The sequence below is a fragment of the Schistosoma mansoni genome, chromosome 4 (genome assembly GCF_000237925.1).
Source record: "Schistosoma mansoni strain Puerto Rico chromosome 4, complete genome".
NCBI lineage: Eukaryota > Metazoa > Platyhelminthes > Trematoda > Strigeidida > Schistosomatidae > Schistosoma > Schistosoma mansoni.
This window is the reverse complement of record NC_031498.1, coordinates 28,172,072-28,187,693: the sequence shown is the minus strand read 5'-3', so window position 1 is coordinate 28,187,693 and position 15,622 is coordinate 28,172,072. Positions and strand designations below refer to the sequence as shown.

The 15,622-nt window shown below is 37.3% G+C and overlaps 1 protein-coding gene across 1 annotated transcript in view; it reads right to left on the bottom strand.

The window, feature by feature from the left end:
* The window catches only part of Smp_194900 (putative wd-repeat protein), a gene marked incomplete at both ends in the record, with an annotated part of 52,714 nt that overhangs the window by 8,975 nt on the left and 28,117 nt on the right, over positions 1–15,622 (bottom strand). The window contains 7 exons of the mRNA XM_018797391.1: positions 697–862; positions 3,864–3,964; positions 8,647–8,744; positions 9,199–9,348; positions 10,564–10,666; positions 12,305–12,476; positions 13,916–14,286. Coding sequence (XP_018652437.1) covers positions 697–862; positions 3,864–3,964; positions 8,647–8,744; positions 9,199–9,348; positions 10,564–10,666; positions 12,305–12,476; positions 13,916–14,286 — 1,161 coding nt within the window. The remainder of the gene's footprint in view (positions 1–696; positions 863–3,863; positions 3,965–8,646; positions 8,745–9,198; positions 9,349–10,563; positions 10,667–12,304; positions 12,477–13,915; positions 14,287–15,622) is intronic.

The window sequence follows — 15,622 nt, the reverse complement described above, 5'->3', positions numbered from 1 at the left end:
GCATGAGTCGAAGTAAGCTAGACCACCGTTGAAAACCTGGAAGTACTGGATAGCCCTTTCATACTAGTATGGGACTCCTCAACAGTGTGCATCCACGGTCCAACTCGCAGGATTTGAACCCAAGACCTTCAGTCTAGCACGCACATGCGGGGTCGTAGATGTGAACTGTTGAGAACAAAGTGTACATCCAGTGCTTCCAGGTTTTCCATGGTGGTCCAGATTTAATCTATTCATGAATTCAACTATTAAAATCACTAATCACCACAAACCCCATTCTGATCAAAATAACAGACTGACATTTACACCATATGATCCATTTATGTTACTTATAAGTAACTAGGATTTTACCGAATAATTTTTCCAAGTCAAATTTTCATAATTTGCCAATAGCTGGTCTCAACTTGATTGGTTGGTTAATATTGACCCCGTTATTCCTGTTCATTGTCTATACCCAACAGTGTATATTTCCTGTTGATTTATACAATCGTCTTCATCAAATAAAAGATATGAATGTCTTTCAGGGTAGCGAAGAAATGTATTCAGAATCGAATTAGGGCGGTCACTATGGGGATATGAGCTGCATAAATGAGACCTATGTCCTAAATTACATCGTAAGTCCCGATCCAAAATAAATTAGACATCTATTTCATAGCTATCACACACGTGATGTGTAAATATTTGAAAACATCAACCCACCTCAGAATCAATCATCGGTCCAGAATTCAAGGTAATACTAGCTAAATCTACTTCATCACGCATCTTAGATGGCATATGCAGTGTTTGTAATCGATCATATATTTGTTTGGTCAACTTGTATGCACCTAGTGTACGACCATGTTTTGCTAAAGTATACAAAACTGCACTAAAATGTTTATGCAAGTTAAGGTATTAACCAAAGGTTGATAAGCAGTAACTCAAAAATTAAAAAGAAGAGTAAACCGTTATATACATATATGTATATTAACACAAATATTTTGGTTCATAAGGGGTTTTGTGGAGAATTTAGTATTTTCATAGTTGAAATCATTAGTCAATTGAAGCTAGACCACCATCGAACACCTGGAAGCACTGGACGGCCGTTTCGTCCTATCATGGGACTCCTCAGTAGTGCTCACCCAGATAAGATATTGACAATTTTGAGAAATAGAATCACGAAAATTTGAACAGTTACGCATGATGATTAGAATCGTTTGAAATGGTATGACTTGATAACTAATTCGGACTATATATAAGGAATGGTTTTATTCATTGCTTTAATCACCATCTTTAAGATAACACTATTTACAGCGTCTTTTTCACTAATTTGATTGAAAATTATATTTTCATTATGGGGTTGTATAGATTGTTTTTGATCGAAATCATGAATCGATCGATGTCAAAACACCATTGAAAACCTGGAAGCACTAGATTGCCGGTTCGTCCCAGTATGGGACTCATCAGGAGTCCGCATCCACGATCCTGCACGTCGTGTCAGGTATCTACCTCAGAAAATGGAAGATTACCGAGTAATTTCGTAGATTGGTTGAACTTGGAGATTAACACCGTTGGATGCCGGCGAATTCAGTGGTCTGGAGGTTAAGCGTTCGCGCGCGAAATGGAAGGTCTTAATTTCGAGTCACGCGTGCGGGATCATAGATGTGCATTGCTGAGGAGTCCCATACTAGAGCGAAAGTGCTGTTCAATGTTCCCAGGTTTTAAATGGTGGTCTAACATCGATCGATTTATGATCACAATCAAAAAATTGTATTTGTTGGGATAACGAGTAGAGAATAAACTGTAAAATGTTTATTCCTACATAATATTAGCGAATATTTCGTTAAGAATAAGGATCGATAAAGTTATCCAAAGCCTACTGAATAGCCACAGATTGAAGTTTCATTCATTTTAGTTAAATACATATTATGAATCAAGATTTTTGTATCATGGAAGTTAGTCTGTTTTTTTATTGGATATAAAAACCTAAATTTAGAAACTAATGAGATATGCCGGAATGCTGAAAAGAATTCTTAACTTTACACAAAGTACTTGATGAAAAGTGAAAAATATCGTAATGTCAAGTCTTGAGTTTTGATCTAAAGGTATCTATCACATTGGAATATAACTTTGATTCCAACATTCGAAGTATTTTGCACGGTTTAAGGTTACTGAATTTAATTTAATTGAGGAATCTAGACCCCACTTTTCATGATAGTTAGCACAATCTGACCATATAACGACTTGATCGATTGAATTCAATCAGAGTTGAGGAATGGATAAACACAACATCAGTTTGGTATGGAGGATCCTGAAGAAACAATTAACAGTTTAGGTCACAGTAAAATGATTCAGAACTCGATATTTTAGGCCATGGATTAGTTAGGTAGAAACTTTCCAATCCAGATTTCGATCAGGGCTTCTTTGTAATCGGGATAATCTTATTGGACAATCTGTTGTTACATTAAACTAATCTGCACAAGAATATGCAATCATCTTTTTATTACTGTAATTTTTGGTATGTTTTTTATTCAATAAGAGATAATTGCAGACACACCAGGATTTTTTCCTGATACTCCGTGACTAAGTGAAACATAAGGTTTTAGGTATTATCAATGTGAATCCGTGTCCATTTTTGTCTAAAAACTCCGTTTAACCTTGATGAAGCTTTGTTCTCTGAGCTGGATGGTTTGACCATGAAACTTTTGTTGTTATTCTGAACGACATCATCAGCACAAACTTCGGGTAAAAGTGAAGTGTTCGAATTTCTCCACATGTGGTTCACAGCTTTTCCTGTTCACCTCGATGTTGATTGGTTCTTGCTGACCTTAAGAATATCCAGCTCAGAGAACAAAACTCCATGAAAATAATCCATCTAAGCTACAAATCTTCTCCACCATCTCAACACTCCGTCTAACCATTTTACGATTCCTGAAGGGTTCTAATTACAACTTGTTAATGAGCTTTAATTATGATGAAACTTCAGTTCAGTCCACCTTGCTCATTGTTACTAACCGCGTAATATCAAAATGTAATGCTGCTGTAAAACTGTAGTCTAATCAAAATAGAAAAAGAAATTCATTACTCTGTTAAACAACCGAATATATATTCATATTAACTAACTTTCCAAGATTCTTACATTATTTATTTATTTACTTATTTAAACACATAAATATTGACACAAAGGGGCACCAGATACATATGCACCACACAAATCTCATTTGATTTGTGTGAGGGCTGTGATACTGCCCAGGTGCCCAGACTGAAGCAGGTGGTTTTCTAAGGGGACCACACCCGGAGCGTTTGACCTAAAGATCTGATCCACAAGACAGTGGAGCATCGTGAGGAGATGTAGTCCTATGGTAGCCGGTGATCAACGATTGATTCATACGCCATTTGTTCCCTCAGGATACTGGAGCCCCTGTGCACCATTGATTTGGAATTAGGATTTTCCAACTCATCTAGGTGATTTTTCCGTGTCCACCAACCCGGTTAAAGCGCCGGACATTCGTTTTTCGTCCTCTCAATTTCGTAAACAACAGTAATGCCACGAGAAGGCAGTGAGTAGGACTTCCCTGGCAGAGGCTGTATACGCGTAGCCGTGTGAGAGTATTTCGAGAGAGAGGGCGGACCCTACCCACTCTCGGCCGTACCAGGGCATTTGGGGGCCATTAAATTCTATGCAAAATAAATATGAATCCGTATTGTGAAGCGGTAATTAATCAATCATAATTTCAACTATACTCAGTAACATCAATCTAGAAAAAACACCAAAGACAAACAACTGTATAGGATCTCACATAAAACCCAGATGACATATTGAATTCATCAAAAAGAGATGTAGAACAAAAACAAAATGAATTACTGAAGAGAAATCAGAAAAGGAATACGCTTTTGAAACTTCCGGTATATCACCAAACTGTAAAATATGTATTAAATAACGTGCCATATTGAAATAGGTTTCAGGCATATGTGAAGCAAATGGTTCATGCTAAAAAAAAAAGAAAAGAATTTCACGAAGTTAATTCACTATTATAACTGTGGAAATGTGATCCTTGTAAACCTTAATGTGCATTATTGTGTGAAATTAGCACAATTTAAGAAACTCATAATGTCATATTCATATATCACTGAGTAGTACAAATCAAAGTTACATTGGTCTAATCGTTAGTGTTGATCGAATCCTACCAGTCAAAATGCAATATGGCCACTAATCTATGTGCAATATGCAATATGTTTTGACGTTATATGGTTGGAATTAGTCACCAGGGTGTTGGGCTTGATATGGATTTCGTGATAACTGTCATTAGCTAACTGGGTGTATTTATGATCGACAGTAAACTGAACTGTGTCGTGAATTAATTGAGGTAAGACGTGTACACCGTTAGATGCTGACTCAGCGGTCTACAAGTTGGGCGTTCACGTTCAAGACCAAAGGACTTGGGTTCGATTTTTAGTTGCATGGTTGTGGATCAGCCATTGCTGACAAGTCCCATTTTAAAAGGAAACAGCAGTTCAGAGGCTACAGATTTTCGCATTTACTTGAAATTCTGATTACATAAGTAAAAAGAAACAAAATTTACGTCCTCTCAATCCACAGAAGTTTTAATTAAGTTCTACTCAGGATTTGCCAGTTGTACGTACTTATGTGGTATGCACTACTTATACGGACAGACATAAGTAATGTGTAGCAGGAATTGGGAATAGAATGCTTACTAGTAGAAGAGTGAAATAAACAGAAGAGGAAGGGGAACAAAGAGTAGTCGATATAACGACTGGATTGCAAGAATGCTAGAGCGTATAAAGGATAACTCAAGGAAAATATGCAAATGATGTATTTAATGTATGATTATCATGTTTTACAAAGGTATTGTGTAATTTCGCACTCGTAAACTGCATCTGCATCTCAGCGTTGATGTTCTCACTAAAACTAGAAACGAAAATGAATAACCATAAATACGATGGTGTTCTCACAAGTTGATCGAAGTTGAAAATGTTTACTGTTGAATGTTAATCAAGTGATATAACGATTAATGACTGATCGCGAGAAACAGAAGTCATAGGTTTCATTCCTATAAACTTTGAAGACATGTAGTGCTGTGAAGTCTTAAATTAAGACAAGATAGTCATCTAATCGTCCTTGGTCTGAAATCGCATTCAGATTATGATCAGTCTGTGACGAATACTACCTACTATTTAAATCACAAAATGCCTCGAAATTACTTACTTACTTACTTACGCCTGTTACCCCTCGTCGAGGAGCATAGGCCGCTCACCAGCATTCTCCATCCAACTCTGTCCTGAGCCTTCCTTTCCAGTTCTTTCCAGTTAACATTCATCCTTTTCATATCTGCTTCTATTTACCGGTGTAATGTGTTCTTTGGCCTTCCTCTTTTCCGCTTCCCTTCACCATTCCAAGTTAAGGATTGCCTTGTAATGCACATTAATTTCCTTAATGTATGTCCGATCCACTTCCAACGTCTTTTCCTAATTTCCTCTTCAGATGGAAGCTGGTTTGTTCTCTCCCATAAAACGCTGTTACTGATAGTATCCGGCCAATGGATGTTGAGTATTTTGTGTAGACAACTGTTTATAAATACTTGTACCTTCCTGATGATGGCCGTAATAGTTTTCCACGTTTCAGCTCCATACAGTAGGACTGTCTTCACGTTCGTATTAAAGATTCTGACTTTGAAATTAGTTGACAGTTGTTTTGAGTTCCATATGTTCTTCAATTGTAGAAATGCTTCCCTTGCTTTGCCAATCCTCGTCTTTACATCTGCATACGATCCTCCTTGTTTATCAACGATGCTTCCCAGGTACGTGAATGTTTCCACCTCTTCCAGAGTTTCGCCATCAAGTGTGATTGGGTTGATAATCTCCGTGTTGCATTTGAGAATCTTGCTTTTTCCTTTGTGAATGTGGAGGCCTATCGATGCGGAGGCTGCTGCTACATTTGCGGTCTTCATCTGCATTTGTTCGTGTGTATGAGAGAGGAGGGCTAGGTCATCTGCGAAGTCCAAATCATCTAATTGATTCTGAGAAGTCCATTGTATTCCGTATTTCCCGTCAGATGTCGAATTCTTCATAATCCAGTCAATCACTAGAAGGAAGAGGAATGGGGAGAGTAGACAGACTTGTCTGACTCCGGTCCTTACTGGAAATGCATCTGTCAGCTGTCCTCCATGCATGACTTTGCACTGTAGTCCATCGTATGAGTTTTGGATAATGTTGACAATCTTTTCAGGAACTCCATAATGTCGAAGAAGTTTCCATAATGTTCTCCTGTCCACGCTATCAAACGCCTTCTCATAGTCAATGAAGTTGACGTATAGTGATGAGTTCCACTCAACTGATTGTTCAACGATGATCCGTAGTGTCGCAATCTGGTCTGTGTACGACCTATCCTTACGGAATCCAGCCTGTTGATCCCTAAGTTCGGCGTCTACTGCGTCTTTCATCCGATTCAGCAGAACTCTGTTGAAAACTTTTCCTGGTACTGATGACAAACTGATGCCTCTGTAGTTTTCAAATTTGCTCAGATCTCCTTTCTTTGGTATCTTGATGAGATATCCTTCTTTCCAGTCCATTGGCACTTGTTCCTCTTCCCAAATCTTCTTGAATAGAAGGTGAAGCATGTTTGCAGTTATTTCAATGTCTGACTTCAGTGCTTCTGCTGGTATATTGTCAAGTCCTGCCGCCTTCCCACTTTTGATTTGTCTGATGGCCATCTTGACTTCTTCGATCGTTGGTGGAGTGACATCTATTGGAAGGTCAGTGTGGGCTGCTTCGATGTTCGGTGGGTTCAATGGGGCTGGTCTATTCAGCAGTTCCTCGAAGTATTCTGCCCATCTTTTCCTCTGTTCTTGAATCTCAGTGATTGCCTCTCCTTCTTTGTCCTTGACTGGTCTCTCTAGTTTGCTATATCTTCCTGCCAATTTCTTCGTTGTATCATATAGTTGTCTCATATTCCCTTCTCTTGCAGCTTTTTCCGCCGTCGTTGCTAGTTCTCCCATGTATTTCTGCTTGTCGGCTTTAATGCTTTTCTTCACTTCCCTGTTTGCTTCTGCGTAATCTGCTTGTGCTTTCACTTTCTCTGAATGAGTTTGACTGTTGTTAATTGCTATTTTCTTGTTCTTCCTTTCTTAAATCATGTCCAGGGTTCCCATAGAGATCCATTCCTTGTGATGATGCTTCTTAGGACCAAGAACCTCCTGACACGTTGAAGTTAGTGCTTCTTTTATCCCTTTCCAGTTGTCCTCCAAAGTAGTTTCTTGTTTATTCAGTAGATCCTGTAGAGCTTGGAACCTGTTGTTGAGAGTTATCTTGAATTCATGGAGCTTGTCAGTATCTCGAAGGAAGGCTGTATTGAACCTTTGTAGTGCTGTTTGTCCAGTTGTCCAGTGTTTTTTTAGCTTCAGTCTCATCTTGGCCACAACCAGGTGGTGATCTGAAGCTATGTCAGCTCCTCTCCGGGTTCTCACATCTTCCATTGATCTTCGGAATTTTTTGTTGATACAGATGTGATCAATCTGGTTCTCTGTGGTGTGGTCCGGTGAGATCCATGTAGCTTTGTGAATGCGCTTGTGTGGGAATATTGTGCCGCCTATAACCAATTTGTTGAATGCACATAGATTTGCAAGTCTCTCCCCATTTTCATTTCTCTCTCCTAATCCATGTCGTCCAATTAGATCTTCATATCCTGTGTTGTCCACTCCAACTTTAGCATTTAGATCTCCCATCAGGATGGTGAGGTCCTTTCGTGAGCACTTCTCTATAATTGATTGCAGCCTTTCATAGAACTGATCTTTATCATCGTCGTTGCTATCATTGGTGGGTGCATAACATTAGATAACGTTCATTGTGATCCCTTGCTTCTTTGTTCTGAATGATGCTTTGATTATCCTGGGTCCATGAGATTCCCATCCCACAAGTGCATTTCGGGCTTCTTTGGACAGCATTAGAGCAACTCCCTGAGTGCGTGGAGCATTTTCCTCTTCGTGACCGGAGTACAGCAGCATCTCTCCTGTATCTAACCTTTGTTGTCCAGTTTGTGTCCAATGGGTTTCGCTGATTCCGAGTACTGCCAAGTTGTATCTCCTCATTTCCATTGCTATTTGGCTGGTCTTTCCTGTCTCCCACATTGTTCGGACGTTCCATGTACCTATAAAGAGTGTTGCTCTGGTTGTTAGAAGGTGCATCGGTCTCGTGACTTCCGAAGAATTTTGGCTTTCATCATGAGACGTCATAATTATTCCTTCAACTCCCAGGGCAGAGTTTAAATGGTTTGAATCATTTTTTCTGGTTAGCGTTTTTTTAGCGAGTTAGCTTTTCTACGGGATGGGGTCGCTAACCCCATGCCCAACCCTCCTCCTTTACCCGGGCTTGGGACCGGCAGTAACTCTAGAAGAGCTACAGGCGGAGTTGCCTCAAAATTAACGCTTATACATTGTTTACAAACAGATTAATTCTATAAGTTGTAAAACCTTTTCCTCCAGTCTGTAAATTGTATCGAAACACTTGATACTATCCATATCTTCCTCCTAATTAGTAGGTCGAACCAGTTTTGCTTAAATTCATGTAATGAACGCCTAACTAGTGATAACATTGATTAGATCTGGGACAGCAAACAATCAAGATGATACAATTAATTTCATTATTAATAATACTTACCAGAAAACGGTATATATTATTATATACATAATAAACATCGGCTTTTCTCTGAAAGTCATCATATCGAGATAACAATTCCTGATAAACTGGTTTTGTAACTGTAATTCAAACATGAAAATGCGAGTTAAACAACAGTATCATGTAAATAATGTTGTCAAGAGACACTTATAATTAATTTGTCAAAACATTCTGTTGAACCAAGAAAAATACCATGCTTTGATTGAAATCATGAGTCATTGAAGCTAGACCATCATGGAAAACCTGGAAACACTGAACGACTGTTTCGTCCTATTATGGGACTCCTCAGCAGTGCTCATCCACGACCCCGCCTCACGAGATTCGAACCCAGGATGCGCACTGCTGAGGACTCCCACAATAGGACGAAACGCCCGTCCAGTTCATCCAGGTTTTCGACGATGGTCTAGCTTCAACTGACTCATGATTTCAACTATGAAAGCGTTGAAATCTCTACAAAACCTTTTCTGATTTTACAATATATGCAACAGCGTATTCAACAATTCATAAATTAAACAAACACACTTGAATACATACTTGTTTCATTATTCAACATATTCAAGCATAAAACAGATAATTTCCAATAATAGAAACCAGCATCATCAAAACGTGATTCTTTAGCAGCGCATGTAGCTAATTGTTCAAGTACTGAGATAGCTTCATTTTGTAAACCAGCTTTGATAAATGCTATTTTATTAATGTAAACAAAAAGATTACCATTATATTGATGAAAATGTAACTAAGTAATATGGTTAAACAAAAGTTTTTTAGCAGAGAATTAGTTTATCAATATGCTGTGTCTTGTGATTGATTCTGTTAGGTCTACAATGATTTCTAATGACTGACGGTAAAGATTCTCTTAATATGAATGGAAACTAATACAAGCTGTATAATACGGCAACTGACGAAATTTTTAAGATGGTGATTAGTGAAGGGATAAGAGACATTGCGAAATGTAACACACTGTAATGCTAGCATCTGGATGGAAGACTTTTCAATTGTTGAGTTTTCGTAGAGTAATGTGATGGGGTAATGGAGTTTTCGAACCAGTACCGGCTTTATGATAGACTTTATGAGCTTTAAATCTACTTTGACCATTAGTTCGGGGTTGAGTGTTATTGTGCTTGGGGTTCGATAACTGTCGATATACTTCCAACACTTTTTTTACGGATTAATGTTGGGTCCTGACCTAAGGAATGAAATAATCGTGTGGGGATGTCGACAAAGGTTTCAGACCGCGGACTGAATATAAGCTTCAAGGATTTAAAATAATCATCAATATTCTTAAATTTGAAACATTCACACTCTTGATGATACGGCAACTGACACACAGCCTTAACAATAATCTCCAAACGATGAAACCCTAAAAAAATGCAGGAGTGAAGGAAAAGATTAACATACACTGAAGTCAAGATTGATGAAGAACAGTTCAGACTATATGGCGACAAAATATAAACTTAGAACACGAGAAAATCAGCGAACTAAAGCTAGTAATAACCAATCAGAAAGCGAATATTTGAAATAAAAACAACGTTACTATGGTTATCACTAAAGGAAAGGAAGAAAGATTTGTTAACAAAAAAAAAAGAATGATGTCATTTGTTAAGATAGAAGTATTTGCTTCCATTTTGTGAACAGTACTCTAATCAATAATTCACCAATCTTGTTACTGTAATCGTTACGTGATTGATGTGCTGTATGAATTCTCATATTATTAAAACTTATACATGGCATCAAAAGACTAAACATGGTTATGCGGGTATATTTTATGACTATTTCTCAAAACTTACACAAGTGTTTCACTATAAGACCATGACACAATACAAACCTATATAACATGTTTAAGAAAGTCCACCTTCAGAGTAATACTGTACACATATATATATATGTTAGAATACCTACCTGTTTGAGCTTCTTCAAATTTATCATTTTCTGCTAACCAATTAGCATATGGTAAATAAACTTTTCTTGTATAATCATGATGTTTCTCTACTAAATTGAATGCCTACAGATTACAAGAAAGTTATGATATGAAGATATAATCAATATTATATTGATTAAAGAAGTTAATACCGATTAGAAAACATTCTTATTTTATACACACTTCATTTAAAACTGAACAAGAAATAGAATCATTGGTATGGAATAACATATGATACTTCCCATAGAGATACTAATCAACTGCCTACAACCACACCTTATGTACAATGTAACCAAGGACGAAGATATTAAACTATGTAAGTCAATTTATGAAACAATTAGTTATATTCCAGTGAGTAGAAAAATTGTATTTCTGACGTTTTGTGACTTAATGTAGACCGCCTCTTCAAGGTAAATCAATAACCGACGCTAAATTAACACAAGTTTAAATAGTACAATAATCCCTTTGTACAAGTTAAACTTGTGTTAATTCAATTCGATTATTTATTCTGAAGAAGCGGTTTATATTAAGTCACGAAACGTCAGAAATAAAAAGTTCTCTACTTATTGGGATATAACAAAAATACTTTCTACCCAATGTTCAATTTATTTGAAACTAAAATCGTACTGTTCACAATGAAAACTCTTGATTGCATAGGTTTATAAGTTCGATTAACTATAATAGCCGTGAGATATGAACGTTCCAGCTATGATTCCTGGTGAAATCATCACAACAAACTCCTAAATAGTCTTAAAATAGAACAAAAAAGTGGTCATGTACTGAATTGTTTTCATTCAATCACATTAATTTTACAGAAATCTTTCTTTGTTTAGGAGTTTTAGGGGACCTCTGTTTTCGAGTTGTATTAGTGATTCATTCATGTGACATATTTCGTTGTAACACTCATGATTCAAAAGGTAGCATTCGACCAATTATGTACTATAGTAACTATATAAACACCTTTTATTTTTGTAATCCCAGTAACCATGGAAATTAATCTTGTGTTGTTTTTCAATTGTCTACTCTTATTTGAAGTTCAAGGGCTGTATGCGGTAATAGCTTACAAATTGTTTAGTGTTGTGCCTGTGTCACCTCCGTTGTATACGATATCTTGTTATTTATACTTTGAACAGGAATCACTGCAATGCTCACGACGTAAAGTAAGAATATAGAATAGTTGCACAAACGACGATTGACAGACTGTCCTAAATACATCCCGAAAACCTATCATCCGAAAGCACCTTTATTAGGCCGATTCTTCCACAAAATTAAACCTTATAGTTACTGTAAGAAATCATGCAATGAATATAATTCACTAGAATAGATATAAGGAATACAAATATCACACTGGACGGAAGCACATATCTATCATAATGAACAAATTTCATAGTGAATTTATACAAGAAATATAAACCTGAAATAATGTTTCTCATTAATCCTATCATATGCGCACTGTTGAGGAGTCTCACAATGGGACGAAACGGCCATCCAGTGCTTCCAGGTTTTCCATGGTGGTCTAGTTTCAACTGACTCATGATTTCAACAATAAAATTACTGAAATCTCCTCAAAACCCCTATCATATCAGTTGGAAAGTTCACATTACAAACAGTTTGGATATCAGATAACCTTATGTCTTATTAATTTGTTATTCACTCATGAATAGGTTGAAAACCATGCAAAATCTTACATAAAGAATAATAATAATGTCAAATAAAACTTACTTCTTCCCAATTGTGTGATTCAATGTATAAATTCAACTGATTTTCAATATCACCATATTTAGCATAACAATCTGCAGCGAAAGCATATTCACCAAGTCGAGTTAAACTACGTGCACAACGTTCCAAATATTCATGATCATCTTTATCCAAACGACGACTTATATCTAACAAACTAATTTTAGTGTATATACATGGAAGACGAACAAAAAAAGGGAAACAGAGTTCTTAGAACATGCTTTAATGATAATGTTACACTGGGAAACAAAGTCGATATTGTACTGACTAATGTGTTACACACTGGGAATCAAGCCAGTGTCACAGAATGTTACATTGAATTAGGAAAACTTAAAACCCGTCTTCTTGATTAATCAATAATATTTCAGCTAAACTTTACAAAAAATAATGAAACATTGGACTAATCTGATTACTATGAAATGAAACAGCAGAAAGTCACATTTTGATGGAGTTTTGTTCTATAACTTTTAACTGGTTAAACGTCAACAATAACCAATCAACATCACGGTCTACAGAACAAGCAGTGAGCCACATATAGAGAAATTCAAACACTTCACTTCTACCTGGAGGTTGCGCTGATGATTTCGTTCAAAATAACGACGAAAGTTCCATGATCAAACCATCCAGCTCAGAGAACAAAATTCCATCAAAATCATTCATCTGAGCAACAAATATTTTCCACCATCTTGAAAGACACATTCTCATAGGCTTTTAGCTTCCTCAGGAATTTCGCTTCCGTTGGAAATCCTACACCAATAAATATCTCTGTGAAAATTATATCCACCTCACTATTCAAAATAGACATGGCTGACAACAATGATGACTAGGATTGATATTGCTGAAATAAACTCACTACTTTCATGGGTCTAATAATACTCATTTCAGTGGTCAACTAAAATGATGTTTTTGATTGGTGGGTAAAGGGTTCACGTGAATTATTGGGAATCTATGGGGTTTTAAAATAAATTTCATACCCACAAAAAATTATTTCCGTTTAAAACATATTGCTCTATTACTATTGAGAACTAATATGATACGTTCATGCTCGAGACCGAAGTCCGTCGGTTCCATCCCCAGTGGTATAGTCATGAATACTTACTGCTAAGAAGTTCCATATAAAAACGAAACAGTTGTCCAGTGCTTTCTGGTTTCTAATGATGATTTAATTAACATCAGTTTTTGAATTAAATTATGAAAATAATTAAATTTTATCAAGGTTTTTAATGTATAAATTGAAATAACATATAAAAATAATTGAAGCCGTAACCAGTAGTGTTTAACCAGGTCTGTGTGAGACAATAACTCACTGAAGATAATAGTGAACGGTGGTGTGATTTCGTGAATTGGTTGAAGTTAAACATTAACACCGTTGAATGCCTACCGGCTCAGTGGTCTACAGCTTAAGCGTTCGCGTGCGGGTACCGATAGATCCTGGTTTTGAAAACCCGCAGGCAGGTCCGAGGATGCCCTCTGTTGAACAGTTCCACACTAGGACGAAACAGCCGTCTAACGCTTTCACATTTACCATAGTGCTCTAACTTCAATTGACTTACATATTCAACTATGAAATCACCTAGAAAAAAACTCTTCACTTACATATCAGTCCATCCATGTAAATCAGATAATTCAATAGCTTTTATGAATTCACCTGCGTCCATATACATTTTAACTGCCGTTCTATATTCATTCGTTGATTTAGCCCAATCAGCATTTTTAACTAATAATAATTTATGTTCATTGATATCATTATTAGATTTCAACATTTCATGTGCTTCATTAAAACGACGTAAATCTGTATACATATCAATGATTTTATGATTTATATTAGTAGAATTAGCTTGTGTATAATAAGCAACAGCTTCATTGAAATGACCTAAATAAGCTGAAATATCACCTAGAATAGTTAGAACATTGGATGATTTATTAATTAACTCTTGATTATTCCATTCACCACGTTTATATCTTTCCTGAAATAATAAAAGAAATAAAAAAAATTTAAAAAAATGCATCTCAGGTACCAGGTTCGAGTCCCGGAGTGAACATCAACTCTGAGATGCAGGTATATCCAGCTGACGAGTCCCAAATAGGACGAAACGCGCGTCCTGGATTCCACTACTAGCCACTATCCAGCTTTGCTTATAACATTGCTTAGTTCGGGATAGAACAAAATGTATATGAATTAATAGCAATTCTAATTCAATGTGTACAAAATCTAGAATGGTTTTCGTTAATGGATTCTGCAAATGCGAACATAATTTTCATTGAAGATTTCATTTCAAGCTCTAATTCTCAATTTATTTATTGTTTTCATCCGATATGTCGGGGTGCAATTCAGTAGCTTGTTCATAGAAAAAAAAATTAGAACGAAGTCATCGATGAAAATTACACTATTCCATGCAAAGATACCGACCGTTGCTGCTACCTTGACGTGGTGGTTGGGCTTGCCTGTCGTGATGAACCAATCGAGCTATGCTGGCTGGAACAATCGTTCCTCGAGGTCCTACCATGCCAGACAGGTCGGTTGAAGATCAGTAAGACTAAAAGCAGCAATCCCAAGGTCCGAAGGCGAAGTCGTACTGCCGACTGTACAGAGGTGTGACGACAGTAAGGTGTTTCCTCCAGACAACCAGCATGACAGCGATGCTGCCTTCCCACAAGGAGGGGTGGGGTTAGAAAAGGTGGACCCTAAAAATGCACACCTCGCCTTATCCCACGGATTTCCGTCTCCGGCGGTAATCTCCTTTGAAGAACGGAGCTAACACGTCAAAAGTCCCCCACAAAAAGCCGTGCGTGACCGGCCTCAAGCAGTTGTCCCTTGGGCACTGCGGTCACGCTCCCAGGTCGTTAAGACCAACACTAATCCGACTTCTTTTTCAGGTCCCTCAATAAATACCCTTCCACAGTGTGGGCAACCGGGAAGTGATATTAGCCCTCATACCCGTAACAGCACACGAGACCAAGTTGGTCACTTTCAAATCCTTCCTACACCTCCTAATAACTCTCTTATCTCCACGATTAACCCTTCCCACGTCCTTTTATCACCTCGCACCGCTAGGGCAAACGATTCAAGTACACGGAACGTTATTCCTGGTCTCCTGAAACCACGCTCTAAATTACATATAGGAACTTTTAATGTCCAAACATTGTGCCAAATAGGACAACAGGCTTCCTTAGCTAGGACTCTAGAATCTTACACCATCGATGTGTGCTGCGTCTCCGAAACGCGCATACAAGATCCGAGTAGTTTCATTCATTTGACCTCACCTAATCAAAATAAAGAACCATCTCGACACACGCTTCGTG